At 35.1% G+C, this 18,379-nt stretch overlaps 1 protein-coding gene across 4 annotated transcripts in view; it reads right to left on the bottom strand.

Moving 5' to 3' along the window:
- Positions 1–18,379, bottom strand: part of GBE1 (1,4-alpha-glucan branching enzyme 1) — a 165,765-nt gene that overhangs the window by 114,453 nt on the left and 32,933 nt on the right. For all 4 annotated transcript variants that reach the window (XM_087758415.1, XM_087758416.1, XM_087758417.1 and 1 more), the window contains exons 2-3: positions 13,895–14,064; positions 4,288–4,403 (exon numbers count right to left, since the gene is read on the bottom strand). In XM_087758415.1, the coding sequence (XP_087614541.1) occupies positions 4,288–4,403; positions 13,895–14,064 (286 nt within the window). The remainder of the gene's footprint in view (positions 1–4,287; positions 4,404–13,894; positions 14,065–18,379) is intronic.

Here is an 18,379-nt window from a genome sequence, read left to right as displayed (position 1 = left end):
TATATGTGTGTATATATATGTGTGTGAAGGTCGAAAGGATACAGATTTAGCAAATGATGGAATGCAGAGTTTTTAAAAAGTTTCTACCATTTTCTGAGGTGACCTTTCCAGGGAGAACTTGTGATTTGTTCCCTGAGCTGTATATGATTAGTTCTGTCAGCATACACAGAGAAATCACAGATCTACTGTCATTACTAGAAAGTTGAACAATTACTACTATTTTAGTATACCCTCTCCAGCTTGCAGAAGAAAACTTAGTGGTTCCGCTATACAGATCTTCCCCTATTCAATGTTCCAGGGCAGCAGGTAACTCAATCATAATTGCCAATATTTTGGAAGTACTGATCTTACCACCTCTTCTTATTTAGCTGTATGAAAATATTTTAGAATTTGATCATTAGTCATGAATTTGGAAATCATTTTCATCTAGGTTTGAATTCTTACTGGCTTCTATTTTCCAATTGTTCTGCATTTTCGATGTTGTTCCTTGGCATTTCTATAAAGAATATTAAGCAAATTCCCCACTGCAGATATTAAGATCTTTATTTTTACCAATACTGTCCCCACCCCTAAACTCCACTGACTATTTCAAAATTAGGTTCGTAGAGACTACAGTGAAAACTTAATTTACAGGTATTTTTAAGCAGTTGTAAACTCATTTATAAATAAACAGTAAAAGAACAAAGTGGAACACTGATTAAACTCCTGCATGCATGCCTATTACAACACATGACAAAACTTGCTAAGGAAGCCTAACCATGTTAATTTTTCTAAAAGCTTGCTGTATACTGTGAAAGATAATTAAGAATACTCTGGTAGTGAAGGAAGAATTCAGTCATTTTCAACCATGAAAGAAGATAAGCACACTTGCCCCTCAACTGCCATTGCTGTTAGAATAACAAATATGTTAATGTTTAAAGAAACTTTGGTTGTCCCAGACCATCTTTCAAACTGCCCCCATTAGAATAAAGAAACAGAGGTAAAGAGGCTTAATTTTTTAAAGCACAAGGTTTGGTGTTTGGTTCGTAATCTGTGCTCAGCTTATGACGTCTGTCAGAAGTTTAAAAAAAAAAAAAACACCACACAACCACAACAGCAACTATATTTGTTCACTTAACTCACTCTAAGCTCCCCACTGATCCATGGAGAAAGAAAAAAGTGCCCTTTTCTAGCAGGTAACCTTATTTTGTAGATGGATGTCATAATCCACAAGGGAGTCACTCAGCTGTTATAAGCATCCATCCCTTCACACAGAAATGTATCAGAAGATCTATAGCAGTTTTTTTTAATTACTCACCTTCTTCAATGTTTATATTTACTTATGAGAAGACTGCCTGAAGAGCTACAGTAGACAGTCTACTACTATTGAAAACAGGGAAATGTTTGACCTCTGCTCTTCATTTATTTTCCTACAAAAATATTTTGTGACCTGATCTAAATTAGTGTCACCAGCTACACTCCCTCCATTTCCCATTCTGGCTTAGAAATTACTTATTTAAAAGGAATGACCTTGTCACGATTTCAGAACTTGGCATTCGCCTGTGTAGAACTAAAGATGAAAACAGTGTAGACAAAAGCAAAAGATATGGACCTTCTGGATGAGACTTTTTCCCCCTAGTAGATTAATCAAAATCACTACATAATGTCTAAAGTGAACTATTTTAACTTAAATATTTAAGAATACTATTGGTAAAAATCTTTAAAACCTGTGATTCCTTTATGCTTCTTCAGTAAAGCAAAAGAGGGAATACCTTCATTACTATGAAGAAATAGTTTTTGTTGCCTAGTCTAGTGCACACAGACAGACAACAGTGCCTGTGTATTTAAACATTAGCTCTGCAATCTGCATAGTAATTTCCATCTACAGACAATCCAGTATTCTCAGCTTCTGCATGAACAAAGAACTGCAAAACTATGCTCTACCACACAAATCCTCGTGTTCCCAAAAATACTCTCATTTAAGAACGATCATAATTAATAGAACCACGTAGTTTGAAGAAAACTTAAAGAGCAGCAGTTTTCTGAACCCGTTAGTGGAATGAGAGAGGATAAAAAGATCAGTCATAGCATGAGAGTAACGTACATGCCTACCACGTGGAATATTCCAACCTCATTCCAGCTTTTGTGACTGGTAAACCATTTTAGAACTACCTTAACTAGAGACTTCTTTTCATGTTAGTTATATCATCTAAATACATTGAAAGTACACATTGTGATGTGTCAGTTTCAGTTGTGTAGGCACCATGGAACAAAGTGTCATGAAAGAGTATTAGCAAAGTTACAGATGAGGTTACAGATGAGGTTGTGAGCAGTTCCATACAGATAAAGTCATCAATTATGATTATGCACACTCGTGAATCAAGTTGCTAAGTCTTTGCACTTTTTTTTTAAGACAAGAATATACACACTCAAAAGCAAATCCATCTCACAGGCAGACAGAGCAGTCCAGCTACATGAGCCTGTTTGGCAATCACAAATTTTGAGTGTCAGTGTCAAAGGCATATATCTTTGTTTAGAACTGACTATGTAAAAGCACAATTAAAGAAGTGGCAGCGTAAAAAAAAACAACTAAAAAAAGGAAAACAAACTCGCATTCTGCTCTGCCAGCAAAAGTCTCACGGCTTTTCAGAAGACTCAAGAGCACCTACAGAACTACAGCAAATCATCTTACTAGCACATCAGTACCAAGAGTAATCAGTAGTCAAAAATTCTGCATACTAAACAAGTTATACACAATGCAGTCTTTGCTTTATGGAGTTTATATTTCAAAGAAAATAGTAAATGGAAAGAGTGAAAGTACTATAAAGAACCTGCACTTCAAAAATAGGAGATATGACCAGTGATTATATAGGTAGACAGAAAAAATAATCTTAAGTTTTTCCAAATGTGTTTAAGAATATATGCTTTTTGCTATTATGTTAATAATTATCAACACTCCTCATCATTCACACCTCTTATCTCTACACTGAGCACAGAATATTCTACAGTAGGTGAGCTCAATAGTTTTGTAGACAAAACATAAAAGGTAAATTCAGCAACAATCACAAAATCTAATCTACTTACATCATGTAATCATGGAAAATATTAAGTAACCATTCTGCAATCTCATTCATTACTGCATAATTACTGTATTTCTGAGTTGAAGACAACTGTTTTCTTTCCTGCTCTGTAAAATAAAAACAGCTTTCTCATCCCTGAATGATTATTGCTAAATTTCAATTTATCCATATTTATTACTGGAATAATTTCATAGGCCATAACAAAAAGCATAGAGATAAGCACACACATTGAGTAAGCATTTCCAGAGCATTTTTATTCATATCTTTGTTTCAGAAGATTAGTTGTTTACCTAAGCTGATTTTCAGCAGAAAAATGAGGATTTTTTTTTCCAGTGTGTTAGTATTGTTGATAGGAGCCCTGAAAAATACAGTAGTATTTACAAATGCTTCCAGTGTCTTCATTTTCCTAGTCTATAGATTATTTCAGTACATTTCTTTCCTTAACTACTCATTACTGCCTCACATTAGCATCTGATATCTCTGAAACTCAAGCTCTGACTGCAACAATTCAAATTTTCAGAAGTACATCTTGGACCGAAATCAGTATTCACCTAGAAACAAGCAACTCTGCTGATAGTTAGTTGTCACTATGTATATCTGCACTAAGCATAACAACTATAACATTTGACAGCTCAAAGAAACTTTCCATTAATTTCTGGAAGAAAGGATTTTATGCTTATGGATATTCACAAAATACAACTGATAAAATAACTAAGTTTTCCCTGCATCTGTATTTAGTTTAACTTACTTAACCTAAGCCTACTGCTCAGTACCCTTAATTCCTAAGTGATAGGCAGATATTTCACAAGATAGCACGTACCACTAAAGCAACACAGAGATCACCTAAAAAGACATAGTTAAAAGGATCACAAAAATTACCAAGGTATTGAGATTTGAATAGGATCTTAATCTTGAGTAGGTGCATCAAATACAAAAAGACTTTACCTATACATTATTATTATTATTTTTCAAATTATCAATATGTAAATACTGTTTTCATCTTGTAACAAGATACAATACACTGTATCCACATATGCCTGTTTCTAAACATCATGAAGAGAGTTAGATGTTAATGTTTCATTCATTGAGGTCACTTTGCACAAGTAGATAAACTCATTCTGCTTCTTAGAACAATTAAAAGAAGATAAAGTTATTTAAAAGAAGACAAAAAGGACAATTGAGTAAGAAGGGTTACAAGAATTGGACAGAGTAAGTCTAGAACCAACACCTTTAGCTTTGATCCATGGGGCACAGGAGGATAACCATCTTGTCCAGGTGGAATGAACAGCTCCCACTTCCCATACTCCATCTTCTTATATGGATGAGAAAATGGATTCCAGCCATCTGCAATTTAAAAAATAAGTGTATTTATCTTAAAATGTGTCCAATTACAATTCAAAGGTGTAACAGTATTTTCCATCTTTTTCAGAATAAACTTCAGTGACAGCAGATACAAATACTTTTACATTTGATTCTACCATACACATTCAAAAGAGGTTCAATAAAATGTATAATATTTTCATTAGGAAACCATACTCCAATTCGACAATGATTAAATTATTTCTACTTTACCTTCTTTGATCAAAGCAAAACCAACCTCCTCCTCCCCCAATAAACACTACTGATTTTAATACCACAAAATCATGGCAGTATGAAAATTAATGACTGAAAAGTAATGCTTAATGTAGAATTAAAACAAAAAACCTCACATGCTAAACAAGCCAGTAGAAATATTTGCTACAACACTATGGGGGAAAAATAATTAGCAGCTGTTGATTATCAAGAGAAGTGAGTTTGGACAAAACATAACCAAAACCAATCTCTATAAACTGAACACTCAAACCAGGTCTGGATACACAGGCTGCTCGTTGCCTCTATTTTGACAAGCTGATGTCCTATTAGTAACACTCATTAAGCATATATAATAGGAAAAATAAAGGGGAAACTGCAGACAGACTTGGTAGCAACAGCTAGGAAACCACACAATACGAGACCATGACAACAGAGTCAGGAATTTGGCCTGAAATGCCACAGTTTTATTTAAGTAAGTCTTGAAGAAGATTCCATTTTCATCAAAAAAGTTTAATGAACCTAACTTAGATTCCATAATTCAAGATTCTTTGTCCTCTTTGGATTCACTGAGCACTGGAGACATGCAGGGTTGGTCATTATGACACGCACAACTGAATAGACATCTGCCAAGATGATCTTGTGTGTTTGTATGCATGTTCAAGGTTAACTCATATGAACGTGACTGAATATAAAGCTTCTGAATAGACCGACTTAGGCAATGTAATCATTTCTAGGCTAGAAGGAAATGGCAAGCCAAGTTTGAAAATTACTTTTTTTTCCTTGAAACATGTCTGTCTCTCATAGTTCAAGGCAGAGACTCCTAAGCTAAACTAGTCACAGAAAATTGAATTGCAAGACATTAAAGCAACACATGCTAATCTTCCTTCATGCTAATTTTTTTTGTATGCCATGTCCTGTAGTTTAAAAAAGAAAAAAAAAAAGAGGTGGCTTACACCTCAATAAAAGAATAAACTGCCTTCAGTGACTTGTCTACAGGAAGTGCAGTGCATGATCTTAGGCAGGCATTCTGTAACAGCTAACAAACTGTTCACACCCTGAACTGTAGTTCCATGACTAGTTTAAGGTAGTATAAAACAATATTGCTACTAAATATGGTAGTCCGGGTTAAAAGCAATTCAATAAAAAACTGGACATGCCATTTGAGCAGGATCATCACTTTTAGCACCACAGAAATAACAGCAGGGGAGGTAGAGAAGTGAAGAAGTTATCTATATTCATCAACATATGTATTTTCCAATAATATATATGTATTTTCCAGTAATAAAAAATATTATCTCCTGTGCAACAAAAAGATAACCTTCTCTAACAGTATATGGATGTCTTGAATTTCAGAGAAAGACTACACTGCTTTCAAAGTAACTTGCTAGTTGCTCTTACACAGCTGTTTAAACCTGCGAACTGCCAATCTTTAAAGAAAAAAACTGAAAGGCACAAATCGAACAGGCGAGAATATGACAAAAAATAACTATGTAAGACGAATATTCTAGTACCTATTCATTTTACAGTAGAGAGCAACATCAAAACCAATGAAGAGATTATTATAATAAAGTGTTTCCCATGCTCAAAAACAGAAATATAATTAACTCAGTACTCTATTTAGATGATAGTTTTCATCACTATTAAGGTATTTGGTTAGTGCAGACAGAAAATACACACATTAGCAGAAGGAAAGTATTTACTGAACTATTGCTTGATTAATAGCAGAAGAGCTTGTATATTAGTAAGATATAGATGGGTCTTCCCCTGCAGTTTTACTCCAAAGTTTCAATCAAAAAATAATTAAACAAACACTACTAACATTTACTAAGGCTACTAAGACCAACATCAAACAAACAATACCTTAGCAATAAAGCAATACTCCTTAAAAGAATGTCAAAACTGCAAACACTATATATAGTGTTTATATGCTGTAATACATATATTTATTTCATTGCCAGGAATGGTAAAAAGACAGAATACATCACTAGGATTTTATGGCTTAGGAAAAAAAGTAATATAACATGGTATGTACTTTAAGTTACAAGTCTGTCAGTGATCATAACTAAGAAAAGGAGAGGGGTACATCAGTCATCTAAGGGCTCCTGAATGCTCCCAAAGCACTCAAGGTACTTAAAGGGCAAAAAAGGAGTTGGAGGTAGAAAGTAGGGCAATATATTATGCATAAACTAGAAAAATTACATGCTTATTTAGAACACATTTGCATAATCCAAGTGGCACTGATACAGACCTTAAAGCAAAATGCATGACAACTGAGGGGTACACAGCCAGATAAAACCCTGGAAGCCTACTGGAGGAACTGAAGACATCTGGCATAACTTATGGCTGTGTCTGGACAATTACAGCACATTTTGTCCACAGCAGGACCTTTACCTGGAGTACAACATCAGAAACAGTAGCTAAACTTCAAATACCAACACATGGTAAGAACCCTATATTGAATGCTCAGAAAGAGCATCTTCAAACAACACTGCACCTTTTAACACAAAAGCAAGAACAAAAAACACACAAAGATGGCAGAGTTAAAACTGATATTTTCTTTTAAATTGCAAACAGCTAAACTGTCTGAAATAAACATTTCAGGCAAAAACAGGAAAACAGAAGAAAGATGAAAAAAGTAGCAAATGTCTTAAGAAGTTGCAAAAAGACTATTTTAAGGAACCTGTGAGGATTTATGATAGTCAAGACCTTCTTATGGGAATTACTACCAACTCTTTCAACCTTCTTCCCCCCACAGATGTCTGATCATCTTTGCTGCTTTTCATGAAACTCAAATTAAGCTGTAGCTCTTGATTACAATGCATGAACTGAACCCAATATGTCAGGTGATGACTTGCTAATACTGAACAAAAAAAGTTACAGCAAAAGTCTTAGGCCCAGTCTCTACAAAACTCACTTGGGAAAATTGCCTGAAGTTGAGTTTGTTATGCACACCAAGAGCACTGAATGCTTACATTATTCAAAAAAAAAAAAATTCTCATGACCTCTGTTACAACCACCTCTCCTCCCTCCTTTAGAGGCGGAATGGCTGCAACTCTCTACCCACTTAAGTATCTCTGCTCTCCACAGGCAGCTTTAGCAATTCTGTCCAAGCTGATTACACTTTCCCCTCCACCTGCTAACAATACTGGATGGTCCTGTTAATCCGTTCTCTTCTCAGCCACAGTCGTTCATTACTGGGCGTCCATAATTCATGACTTCAGAATAAACACAAAGCAATACCCATCTGTCCCTGATGCCTGATGGTCCTACTTAAAACCATTGTTTACTACTTACCCCTGGAGAAGAACTCATTTAGGAAGGTTATAACTGAAAAATACTGCTTTGAATTAAGACAAGAGGCATAAAAAAAAAGTTAAAATACCCTGAAAATTGAAGGCTTCCTTCAAAGAGGAAGTGGCTCAGGCTTCTCTCAGTTTTACTGCTTAGCCTTCAGATTTTTCAGCAAAACATAGCCGAAAATGCTGGGGGGGGTACGGGACACGGGGACGACGGGACCGGACACACAAGACACGAACAAAAAAAACAACCAACCAACCAACAACTGAATAGCAGACTATGAAAATATAGAGACAAGAAGAAATATCTTAGTTTGAGGACAAGGACTTCAAAGACTCTGCCAATAGCTACAAACAGAAAAAGGCTGACAAGATTGACGAGCAGAAGTTCAAATAATCACCTTGAATATGTTGTAGAAAAAAGGACACCATCACAGAAAACCCATAAGCTATACACAAAGACAAGAGCTTCTATACAAAAGTTCAAGCCCCAGGTATGTCTTAGTCCAATGTGGAAGACATCTTGAATAGCCTACCACTTTTTTCTCTCATCTCTGTGACTAGATGTTCCAAAGCCAGACAATTATTTAAACATTACATTCTACCTCAGCAACATAAGGCACAAGGGAACTTCTTGATCAGATCTGCACCCTTAGCATGCCAAAGAATCATGAACTGAGCTTTAATCTAGAACTAATTTCACCACTATAATGCCTTGGACTCTACCATTTGTCATTAAAAAATCAATTTAAATGCAATACTTCCAGCTAAATCATAGAAGAAGATTGACTTCTTGTTCCATCTCCTGGTTTTATTTTCACATTGGCAAGTGTATATAGCCATACAGCTCTGAGGCTCGTGGCTTAACTTGGAGTTTCATATCAGAAATTAACACTGCTCTTGCTTCACACAGGGGAAAGGAGTACTTTTCGCATATTGACCAAATCATTCACTTGTTCCAATATAAGAGCTGATACATTAGTGCAATGTTGTAAACATTTTTTCAAAAGTGAAAAGCTTCATAAACTGAGATGGAATTCTCAAGTGCAATAAACTCATCTCTTAGGGCAATTATATTTCTATATTCCACATACTTCTGATCAACGGAAAGATGCTCAAAGAGAACAGAGTCCAGCAAGCATTCACACATCTTCCTTGAGGAAAAGATATCAGACAAACAGCAGTTCAGACAAGGGAAAGGCATCAAAATCCAACTATCCCACAAGATACCTTTATACCATTTGCTTGGAATATGAAATCAGAACATTAATGGAGAGATTCTCCGAGGACACTATACTGTTCTACACAGTGGCCAATTAGGTCTTCCTCCTCCTACATTGCCTGATTTCCAACAGCTCAATAGCAGGGTCATTAACATAATTGCTTAAAAAGTGATTAAACAGCTCAAACACTGCCATAAAAACAAACGTCATTACTTCTCAGATAGGATGTCTCCCTGGATGTTAATAGCAGCTTATACTTCAGTTTACTGCCTTCAGTTGTCTGTAGCCACAGAAATATAGCACTATTTGACTTTACTCATGAAATCTAGGTATTTTCCTATAAAAAGCTTTGAAAAAAGTAGCAAGAAGTTCAGTATCATATCACAGTAGATTCTAGACTCCATTTAGGCAACAGTTTGAGTCAAGTCTGGGGAAAAAAATAAATCATTTAAGATATCAAACATTTCTAATCAGCTGTCAGATATCTAAATTGTGAGGGCTAGTGGCTTAAGCTCCCCTTTCTTCGCTCTGAAGGAAGCCTATCAGAGTTTAAATAATAACTAAACCTCCCCCCAAAACCAACCAGCTTATCCTCCCTCCACCCTCCAGCCCCAGCAGCAGCCTTCCCCACTAACACAAGAAAATGGAAGCAGAAACCAAAACAAACAGATATTCCAGACTGATCAACATTTTAGATCCAATGTTAGCTGGGAGGGAGAGGAAGGCAAAGAAAAGAAAAAAGGGAACTAAAGAACAGAAACCACGAGCATGACAATGTATTATATTAAAAACCGACTTCCAAATTAGCATATACATACTTACTCTTCCAAGCTTCTTAAAGCCAGTAACTTTTTTTTAATTAAAATATTGTTTACAGATAACATATGAGTCTCTGCATGGCCAAATACAATTTTGAGTGTTCTAATTCCCAAACAAATTCTGTGGGTTACCCTCAAAACTTGGCAGTTCAGTGACTTATTTTGAAATAGTTGAGTGTAAAGTAGCAATAAATTGCCAGTAGTCACCAAGCTCCTCAGCAATATAGCATGCAAATAAAACACTCAATGTGTTATCACAGAGTTTTAAGGTAGCTATAATGTTGATACTGCCTCTAGTATCAGAAATTCAGATGACTAATTGCCTCATACACTTGATTTACTGAGAGGCTAAAAGCACTAATTGACAAATCTTAACGTTTTTGGATGTGTATTTAATACTTCTTAGATAAAGCATTGTATCAGAATATCAGACATATCTTTCTGTCCAATTATGGAGTTTTAAAGAGACAAAAAGAACTCAGAGTATTGTGATTTTCTTGAATTTATGTTTTTCACTCTCCAATTCAAATACAGATTTGTGTGCTATTACTAGTTTCTAGCTTTTTTCCAGAATGCACAGTGATACTAAGAATTATTCTACAAATAGGAACTATCCCATTTGTTACAGATGTTTTAGAATTAGGTACAAAAATACCGTAATTTGGGCCAAAATACCTTTTATCTGCTATAAGACAAAGTCATTCACAAAAAACTTTACATTTGCAGGACTGATGCTTCGCATGTATATAATTACAGAAATAAATTATTCATGTTTATCTTAAGCATAGTTCATCATAAAGCTATTATTAACTATCAGCTTAATTATAAATTCTGAAAGAAGTTTAAGTTCTCTGTAACACAGCCTGCACTTGCCATTATAATTTTTACTAATTTTTGATCCTCAAAAACTTATCAGATTAAGTATCAGGGACTAATACTTTGTGACATTTCTTGTCTTTCCACTAAACATCTAAGAGACTTGCAGACAATACTGTTAAACAGTATGTGAGAAAACACTGCTATTCATCTCCCTACATGGTAACTAAAAAACAAAGCATGAATTGACTGTTTTTATATTACATGCCATCATATTTCAGGTAAAAACCTAAAGAGCTGCTGTCATTTAAGTTCTATGTTTCTTTGTATAAGACTTCCAACTTCCCCCCCCCCAAGTCATTCAATTACAGTTCCCTTTATAAAAAGCTGAGTTTTATAAAAAAAAAAATCTTATTAAAAACAATCCTGATATTCAATTTAAATACAATATAATCATAAATTTAGTTTGAGACTTTAACCTGCTTGAAAACTTAAAGAAAGGTTAAAAGGATTCAGTTTTAATTAAACATATCTGTAGCAACCTGAATCTAAATCTTAGGGTTTTGCAACCCAATTTCTCATCAGAATATTATTAAAGCTACTCTGAATTGAATGACAGTCTTCCATTCCTCTAGGCTTTCTGAGTACCTTATCTTCCCCTTTGGGAATGAATACTACTATGACTGATGAATATGATATATAGGACAAACGCAGTTTTTCCACATTGAAGTGAATTTTTTTTTTTTTTTAGTCTTCTGACTCCTTACTGCCACATTTCATTAACATCTAGATACAACTATTCTAAGATATTAGTCCTAAATTCTGCTTCATATGATGTATTACATGAAATATTTTAAATGAAGGAGAGTTTAGAAAATCATTGCAGTTTTTAGCTACTGTGTTCTGGTGTATGTGGACTTCCCCTGCTAAGCTGCCAAGCCAATTTACAAGTTATATCCTCTTTTTAAAATACTTGTTATTAGTTTCATTAAAAGTCCGTTTTTAAAATGGTTATTAAAATACATATTTAAAATAAATGTATTCTAGTCTTCAACTGTGTTGAGCAATATAACTTAAAGACTATTATAACCATCACAAAAACCTTGAGCAATAGGTGGGGTTGCAGGGACTAGAGGGGAGTAAGGAGCAGAATTTTCTGTGTGTTTATACATATCAAGTTGAGCTATTAAAATATCCTCATCTAGCTGTCTTGCAGTCAGTATTGATAACTGGCATCACTCATCTAGCAGTAGGGGAACTATATTGTGATTCATTATCCAGTTTTGAATCAGAGGACATATCTGATTCCCATATTAAAATTCCAGTACTGCACTAACCTATTTTATCAATGTCTATTCCAATAAAAAAACCCAAGGAATATTTCAAGGAAAGCTACTCTATCATTCATTAGGTTAACCATATCAAACAGGAGCATGGTTGAAAACAGTGTTGCACTAACTTTTCTGTTTGTCTTCTGCATTAAAACCAAGATTTTCCTGAAAATAGTCATTGTCTATAGACTCAAATTACAGTGAATAGTGGACACAGATCCTCCCGCTGAGTTCCTAAAGACATGAACATACAAATTGCTGACAATAAAATAGATGTGTGTTATGACTCTGATGTTTGGAAACTGAAGCATAACGTGACTATTTAAACAATTTCTTTTGCTTATTCTATTTATAAATATATGGATCTTGGGACTATGAAACAACTGTACTAAAACAGTAGTGTTTGCTATGAAGCATTGAAAAAAGTCTTAATAATGGATCTAAGAGACACTGCCAGGGTAGTCCATTTATTTCTTTATTACTGCATACATTTTTTAAAAAGCATAACCATAGTACTTTAGAAAGGACCACCAGATACTACACCTAATGGCATATGTAATGAGTCTTATTTTAAAGTTATATAAGCACATACAATTTCAAGTTCATGACTTCCTCAAATACAGAGTTTGCCCTTTTAATAGTTTCCTCAAATAGGGTTAAGTAAGATGGAAAACCCAACATTTAACTTTTTATTTAAGCAGAAGTAGTTAACTGCCTCAAATTGACAATTCATATACTTTTTTTGTAATATAAAAAGATACACTGAACATTCACCAGGTAAGTATTTGCACAAAAAAATAGTTGGGTAAATAACACTGCATACTTCTGAAATGCAGTTAAACTAACAAAATCATTTCACAGGTAAAGTCCCAGTTCAGCAAGAGCCAGTAAGAAAATTCCTAGTATCCTGATGGACTAATACCTAACCCTGAAGAAGGGATAGAGTAGAGAGGTGAAAGGGAAAAAGAACGAACCCCCCCAAAACCTCAAACAAAAAGGAGAGTGGAATTAGTATCACAGGATTTAAGAGCAAAAATGCATCTGTCTTCCATTTAAGAATTTGCAGAACATGATTTGAGTGTAACTAGCTTCCTAAACGGGGAACAAATTTATATTTGTCTGAAGTTTTAAGTGAATCAATGTTCTCAAAGCAAAGCAATGCAATTCCTCCATATAATCCTGACATCTTCCTGTTCTACTAACATCCTTCTCTCTCCTCCCCTCAAAACAGACCACCACCTACTCTTTCGCAAGTACATTAGTTTGATTTTAGGTTACCATTTTCCTGCAGGACTTTTGTCTACAATCTCATGATCAGTGGGAATTTCAAAGGGCCTTGGTCCTTGGACAACACTGCTGTTAGATCAGCCAAAGATAAAGCAAATTATTCCACTGAATTCGCCTTCTCTGCATACAGTTTTATAGAAGCCTAACTGTAGAGCTTTAGGAAGAACCTCAGGTATTTTAAACACATGCAGCCTAAAGCTGCAGTGTGATCAGGCTAGATCCTTTAGACAAGTCACCGCCTTATGGGTATTAAGATAATAAATATATATACATAATACTGACCGTATAACAGAAACACATATGTTCTTAGGCTATTACAATGTAGAGTAGAAGATTATTAGTTTAAGTTATGAAATGCCACTACACCAGTCAGCCACTACATACATTTTTACTATCAGAATTTCATCATCGCTACAAAATTGTCTTTAAGTGAAGAGGGTATTGATCTAAAACACAGTACAGGAGAAAAGAAATATTCCTAAAAATACTTACTGAAGTCACCTGTGAGAAACACTGCTTCTGCTCCTGGTGCCCACTCTTTGCAATATATTCCACCATCCACAAATTGGTTAACTCCGAAGGTTTTGTAACTTTTTGAAAATTTATCAAGGCCGCCTTCATTTTCCTCAATGTTCTTCAAGCGGTTATAAAACAGAGAATACCTTGCAATGAAAATAGATAAGATTTTTTTAGAAAGTTTAGTAAGTGACTTTCTTACATTAAGATTAACAAGTGTAAGAACATAAACATGGACACACTCTGTCACATTATGTCCTAAGGCTACAATATTGAATTCACTGTTCTCTATAGAAATAGAAAAAAATGATCAAATACAAACCATACAATTTTTCCATGGTTGTTACACAGTGCAAAGTTGCAATCTTCACGTTTGTCTGCATTTTCTCTACCTTATGGGAACAGTTTACACTTTAAGTCTAAGACTACAACTCCCAATTGGCAGTCAAGAAATCATGGTATTACTACACAACAGGAGAACTTCACACTCTGAACAGCCTAGCACTTTTTCCTCCATCTTATTAATATCGGACACAGGCCTCCTAGGGAGAATTGTATAGCCCTGCTACATCTCTCACAGCCAATTTTAATAGACAATCTCAGGACACTGAGAAGTTTGCAGTACAGCATATAGTAAGTATGAAGGACAGTCTGGCACTCACAGAAAGCAGCTCCTTAGGCAGCCTCTCTACACAGGCCATCAGCAAGACTTTGCAGTCCACTGGCACTACAACAATTTGGAAAACAAAATTACCACTTCATGGAAGTAATTATTTGGTCTGTACCCTACCTACCCCGGTAGGACATGGAATGGCCTAAACTGCTAATGTAAAAATGCACTAGTAACAGCTTAGAGGTTTTTGTTTGTTTGTTTGTTTTTTTGTTTGTTTTTTTTTTTAACATATTTTGCTATGTTTTCTCCAAGAAGCTCCCACTGATTCAAGAAACACACATCAGGTGCACAATATAAATAAGGTGGTCAACTGACTCCTAAAATGTGAGCTATTATGTGAAGAATCACAGCTAAAAGCTTCAGTTGAGAATTTTATTAATGCTACCTGTATGGTTTGTTTTGTTTTAAGTAAGACATCCCCAGTGTGTCTGTGTTCTTCATAAATGGAAAATAGTCTTCTGAAATGTATAAAAACTAATAAGAATCCCACCAAGAACAACTTGTCTGCCTCATTACACTTACTGTATTTTGAAAAAAGAAATAGAAACAGTCAAGAAGCAAAACAGCACTGTGGGATGGTACCTTGTTGGTTAGGAAAAAACCCACAAGAAGTAACATAGTCTGTCTGCAGTGTCAGAACTTAAGACATCACCCTGTGATTTGTTTTCAAGTTTTGTTTTAGAATTGGCCCCTAATTAGTTCAAAGCAGAGGATTAAAATGTCTGTTTACTGGTTAAGGTAAAATAACATTACTTATATTAATTTAGAGTACTGTGACTACTTTCAAGATTAATCTCCCAGCAAGTTTTTATTATGAAGACTGATGCTCACCTTTAAAGACAGCAAGATTTGAAAAATGCCTCAGGACACACTATAGCAAATACTTTTATAAATTTTTGCCCATTCACCTGCATCATTCCTTTAAAATTTGCTCATGGGTATAATCCTCAGAAGTGCATTACTAACTACTACTGCTCTGAATCAATTTCATTTATAGTGCTTGAGGGAGAATACTTTGTCAGATTTCCAAGTAGAAGTGTATTACATATATACACAAACACAGCTGACTAACTTAAGTTTTAACCAACTGCAATCACAGAAAGATTTATGTAAATAAAGTTTAAATACAGAAATATAAGCAAGTCAAACAGCCACAAAAGTTCAACATACAACATTTGGTAAAGGCAAAATTACTCCATTATTGAAGGGTTCTCCTTGGAAAAAGTATTTTTATTTGTATAGCTATTTTTTAAAATTTTAAGCCTTCCTTTAAAATATATCAGTTATACAAGAACACAGTGCTATCTGCAAATTCCAGTTTCTCAGCCATATAGAAGCTGTTTCAAAATTGCTGCCTGTCACATGTATTATTAACTAGTTCCAGCTGAAGCAGGAACCCTTTTGTATATGCTATAGGTAACCAGCAACTCCAGAAGAGATCTAACTGAAGTAATGAATTTGACACACTTAAATACAAAATTAAACTCCCCCCTTGGTACAAATACATTTTCACAACTTTAAAAACACCTTTGGCTGGATGTGCTATTTCCCACATTCAGGAAGAAGAAGCAGCAGTAAGCTTCATCTTTAAACAAAAGTCAATCATACAAATCTTTGAAAAATGGAGAGGAATGAAGTGATACATTTATTAACAGAGAAGAACAGCATGTCACAGAGAAGGATGGAAATTTCCATGCAGAAAAGAAAAAGGCTATGATAAGCTTCACATAACCTAGAGGCACACACATGCTGACTGCCTAGTACTCTTTCTCAATGAGTCCTCCTAGCAAAGGAGGATCAACCCCATTCATCTCATTCCAAAGAAATAAGCAGCAAATTAATTCAGGATTTGAGACTGGGTTTATGGGGTGGGAGGGATGAAAACGGACTTTCAGGAAGCAATTATACAATTTATGTCTTTGGGAAAAATCACTGTAAGCTCTGGACTCTTGTTACAGAAGCACTAAGAGTGCATCCAATGTTTCAATTTCTCTTTCAGTAAATTCGAAGTTTAGGCAAACAAAAAGACCAAGACACTTAGCGTGTGAAATGATCATGAGTGTAACTGTAAAAAAAGATTACTCTTTTTGCTCACTTTGCAACTGTGGTAAGCAAGATTGCATGCTCAATGAAAACGATTTCTTTTAGAGGACAGTGGTCAAGGAAGATTAGAAAAGTTGTTGATCAGGTATAAAACATTATTACAATAATAGCTTTTTATATGGGACAGATTTTGAGCAAGTAATACAGCATCACGTACATAAGAGTACAAACGCTCCTTCAATTTGTACATAAGCACGCTGCTTGTGATAGAGCAAGTTAATTCAGGTATCATTGCTGCATCATCATTCCAGAAATCATGATTATTGAAACAACTAGCGCTCTCCATAATTGTTTTTAAATTATATTCTAGAAAGCATTCCGTTTTAATTTTTTAACCACCTCCTGAAATTATCAACTATAGAATTGTAGTTTACTCTAAGTTAATGAAAAACCCACTAGCTTCTGAAATAGAAAATTACTTGTGCTGTAACTATTCTAAAAACTCATCTCATGAGATGAAATGCATCTGGACACAGAACAAGGTTACCTGTGGTAGAAGATCTTGTAAAACAGAAGCATAGTTCTGTATCCTGTTGCTGCTTTAACAGAAAGGATTCAGTAAGTGCATGCTCATGATCCAGATCTAAGAAACTTAAGGTTTTGCTGTCACAGAAATTTTGGCTTTCATTTCTACATTGTTGAAGCTTGTTAAACATTTTTATCTTCCAAACTGAAACGCCAGGATTACATGCAGAAAATGACAGGAAAAAGTTTTTTGTTCAACCAATTCCAAAGACTTATACTGTTCACTAATAGCATACAAGTGTTAGAAGAGGAAAGGTAGACATTAGATTGAAGAGACTGCATTTCGTGATCCCCTCAACACTGAACGTTTGTCATGTTCAGTTATGCATATGTGCTCATATGACATACATAGACAGACTCTGGACACACAGGACACGTTTCAAAGGTGAGACAATCTTGTAAAATTTTGGACAGGTGAATAGAGTCAACAACAGTGTCCAGAGCTACAAGTCAGGACAAAAGGCTGACTTCTGCTTTCATGCTTTAAGTCTTCACAGCTTAATGAGTGACTGCAAAGTCTTAAGATTTCTCTACTTCCCTGCATTAAAGTTGACACTGAAGAGGATTACAAGGTAAAAACTGTACCCAGGTATGCCTTGAAAAGTACAACCATTACCTTTGGGACAAAAAACTAAATAAAGCAACAAGAGGATCCACAGAACTTCAGGTACAGGGAGTTTGAAGCAACCAGAAAAAGTTGTACATTAAGTCCCCTACTACGGCCAGGTACAAAACCACGCATCTGACAAGCGTGGACAGCAGAAGGGGGCTGCTTTTGGTGTATTCCTTGCTCCCGGAATTCTTATGAAAAAGCAAGCTTTTCAATTCAAGTCACACTATCCATTCATGTCACCTCTGTTAACAGACCAATGGGTTTCAAAACTAAAATACCGAAATTAGGCGTTTTCTTCAGACTTACTAGAAACAGAGACCTTACAGTCTTAGCATTTCCCTAACACACATACACCCAGCTTGAAAAAAGACATTTGTTAACACAACAGTACTTTTACACCAGCATTTTTTCCCCCTCCTCTACCACTATTTCACTGTGAAATACTGGTAATCGTAAACATCATTTGAAACAGGGTCACAACAGCCTTTTCCTATTGTTACATTCATAATTTGTAACACAGCATTGCTTTAAATCCCACGCTTTATAC

The sequence above is a fragment of the Nipponia nippon genome, unplaced genomic scaffold, assembly GCF_047370975.1.
Source record: "Nipponia nippon isolate SJK-2023a ecotype South Korea unplaced genomic scaffold, ASM4737097v1 scaffold_2, whole genome shotgun sequence".
In the NCBI taxonomy this organism is placed as follows: domain Eukaryota; kingdom Metazoa; phylum Chordata; class Aves; order Pelecaniformes; family Threskiornithidae; genus Nipponia; species Nipponia nippon.
The sequence above is the reverse complement of the archived record's forward strand: the minus strand, read 5'-3'. Positions and strand labels throughout refer to the sequence as shown.